General features: G+C 58.5%; 1 protein-coding gene across 1 annotated transcript; it reads right to left on the bottom strand.

The window, feature by feature from the left end:
- Positions 1 to 275: 275 nt before the first annotated feature.
- On the bottom strand, positions 276 to 2,757 carry SPRG_18044 (hypothetical protein; the record flags this gene model as incomplete). The annotated part of the gene is made up of 9 exons (XM_012357472.1): positions 276 to 366; positions 423 to 610; positions 668 to 814; positions 863 to 1,098; positions 1,140 to 1,272; positions 1,319 to 1,393; positions 1,441 to 1,582; positions 2,034 to 2,242; positions 2,290 to 2,757. The coding sequence occupies 9 exons, from the start codon at positions 2,755 to 2,757 to the stop codon at positions 276 to 278; spliced, it is 1,689 nt and encodes a 562-aa protein (XP_012212862.1).
- Between the last annotated feature and the right edge of the window lie 73 nt (positions 2,758 to 2,830).

Here is a 2,830-nt window from a genome sequence, read left to right as displayed (position 1 = left end):
GGTCCGCGAGGCCACGAGGTCCCGCAGGCGCACCTCGGCGTCCTCGACGGTGCTCGTCAGCCGTTTTAGCTCCATCGTGCCAATGCAAAATACCGTTTTTTGCTTCAAATATACCGTATGTTCTTCAAAAACGGAAAACTCAACAGCGCCAGGCCTCAACCACCACGGCCTTGAACGACCAAGATGAACAAATCCGCAAGCCCAATCTGTACACGTACTGTGCACCATGCATCGAGTCGATTGCAGTTAAAAAAGGGGCGGCCTCTTCTGCTGGATCACCCTTGTTGGCGGCGCACGACGGGCGTCGCATCAATCTGTTGCACACTGGCGAGCGCGCCTTGAATCTTGAGGCGGTACTCAAAGTCCCTAGTATTACCCACCATATCCATCAACATCGTCTTCACGAGCACAGGAGGACGTACGACGCCAGCGGGTTGCGCTCCAGGTAGAGCGTCTCGAGCTTGGTGTTGGCGGCCAAGTGCTGGATGTCGTCAAAGGAGCTGATCTCGTTGTCGTTGAGCCAGAGGTCTTCGAGGGCCACGTTCGCACCCATACTCTGCGGGATCGTCTTGATGCGGTTGGCGCCCACGTCGAGGATCGTGAGCTTGGTCTACACAAAGTGGTTGTGGTCTCTGTGACGTCCTAGTCTCCGGGCGAAATCGCGTACGAGGTGGTCGAGATTGACGAGCGCCTCGATCCCATTGTGGCTCAAATAGAGCTCTTCGAGGGCGACGTTGGCGCTCAAGTTGTCGATCGCAAGCAGCCGGTTGCTCTGGATGCTCATGACGCGGAGCTTGGCGAGGGCGCCGAGGCCCTAATAGCGCCTCGACTACAGCAATAGACGCACCAGCGATCCATTTACCTGAATCGCCGTAATCTTGTTTTTCCCGAGCCAGAGCTGCTCGAGGTTCTCGAGGTGGTCGAGGCCTTCAATGGTGCGAATGCGGTTTGCCCCGAGGTCGAGCTTGACGAGCGTGCGCAGGTTGCCAATACCAGTGATGTGCGTGAGCTTGTTGTTGGCAACATAGAGCTCCTCGAGCTGCGTCAAGTGGCTCAGATCGGGAATGGATCGGATCTCGTTGAACGAGAGGTCGAGCACTAGGACTTGTTAGCATCCAATGTGGGTCGATGGGTCGCACCGCGCAACTTGACGAGCTTCTCGAGGCCCACCATCTTCTTAATCTGGTTGTCGTACAGCTCGAGATGCGTGAGGTTTACGAGCGACTCGATGCCCGTCATCTTGTAGAGCAAGTTGGAGCGCACGTGCAGCTCCTGCGACCGCATGAGTCGACAAACGATATATAGACGATGCTCGTACGCGCAGCTGGACCATGGCCTCGAGGCCGTCGAGCACACGCGCCTTGAGCCCGGCGGTGCCCACGTGGTAGATTTCCTAGCAGCCATACCATGAGCATGGCCAGCGCGGCAATGGCAGCGCACCTCGTCGTCGGGCCGGAACTCGACGCACTCTGTCAGCGGCAGCTCCTTTGTCTCGCTCTCATCATGGGTCTCGACCGGCTTGGGGATCGTCTCTTCCACGACGCGGGCCACGCGCGGGGCAGGCGGCGTGACAGCCAACGCGCTATCATCCGGCGTCGAGCTCATGGCAACAATCGAACTTATCAAATGATCTCGAACTTATCGTGTCCGAGTCGTTGGCCATACAAACCGCAAGTGCAATGGATACGACGCCGCCTTTCACCCCACCACCAAGAGTAGCAGCAGCGTAGGTGCAGGTATCCAGGCGCAGTTCATCTAGTATCATAGGGCATTGCGGCATTGCGTCGGTCGGCAGCACGGACGAGCCACCCAGCAGCACGCTGCGAGGACCCCCACCCCGGCCTGTCCCCCACCCCTAGTCGATTTTGAGCTCGGAGGAGCCACCTGCGCCATGATAGTACCACTGCCACGGTGGTACTAGCATACGTGCACTACTCATATGTCCTGCTGTACACAGAAGTCGTGCTCATGGCGTTGCATATATCCGATCCAAGTCCAATCTTCATATGTAGAGCATGTGACCTCGGGCGTACCACTCGACGGTGTCGACAAGCGCGGGGTCCCGGATGGTCTCGGTTGCGATCTGCAGGAACCGGAGCTTTGTGAGCGAGTACGTGATCTCGTGCACGCTCTCGAGCCGGTCGATCTCGGCTTCGAAGGCATCGACAGCACTTGTTGGTGTCATGGCGCGGCCACAGAGCAGTCGGAGGAGGTCCAAGAGCTGCAAGTACGGGATCTTCTCCTAGGTTCAACATCGCATCACGTTTTCGATCCTTGGAACAAGCGGACCTTGTCATCGTAGCTCGCAACGTGATCAAAGAACCGGCGCGCCGTCTCCATGGAAAGTGACGCGCTCTTGTCATTCCCTGCGTTGGTTTGTGATGGCGTCTCACTGCCGGTTTGTTTGGCCAATGGTTCAATGACCACTTGGGCGGCGACGAAGCGGTCCGTTTTCTTGCGCGTCGACGCTTCAATGCTCTGTGCTGACTTGCCCCGCACCGACGCTTGGAGGTACCGCTTCGTGCCGTCAAAGCGCGGGTTGGTCGTCGGGTTGGGCACGCGCAGGGCGTCTTTCAGCTCCAACAGCTGGCGCACGCACGAACGCGAGACCCGGCGGGACTGCTGACGCACCGACTTGGCGAGCGGCGCGACGCGGACTTGAACTTTTTGAGAAAACGCGACCAGGTCCTGGACCTCTTGGGTCGCCAAGAGCTGCGTTTTCTTGGCGGCGATCGTTGTCGACACGAGCTCCGTCATGGTCGCTTTCGTTTCGGCCATGTACTGGAGGGGCACGGTGACCAAGGCGTGCGCGAGCTTCTCCGCGAGGCTT

The sequence above is a fragment of the Saprolegnia parasitica genome (assembly GCF_000151545.1).
Source record: "Saprolegnia parasitica CBS 223.65 unplaced genomic scaffold supercont2.939, whole genome shotgun sequence".
NCBI lineage: Eukaryota > Oomycota > Saprolegniomycetes > Saprolegniales > Saprolegniaceae > Saprolegnia > Saprolegnia parasitica.
This window is presented reverse-complemented; position numbering and strand designations above follow the sequence as displayed.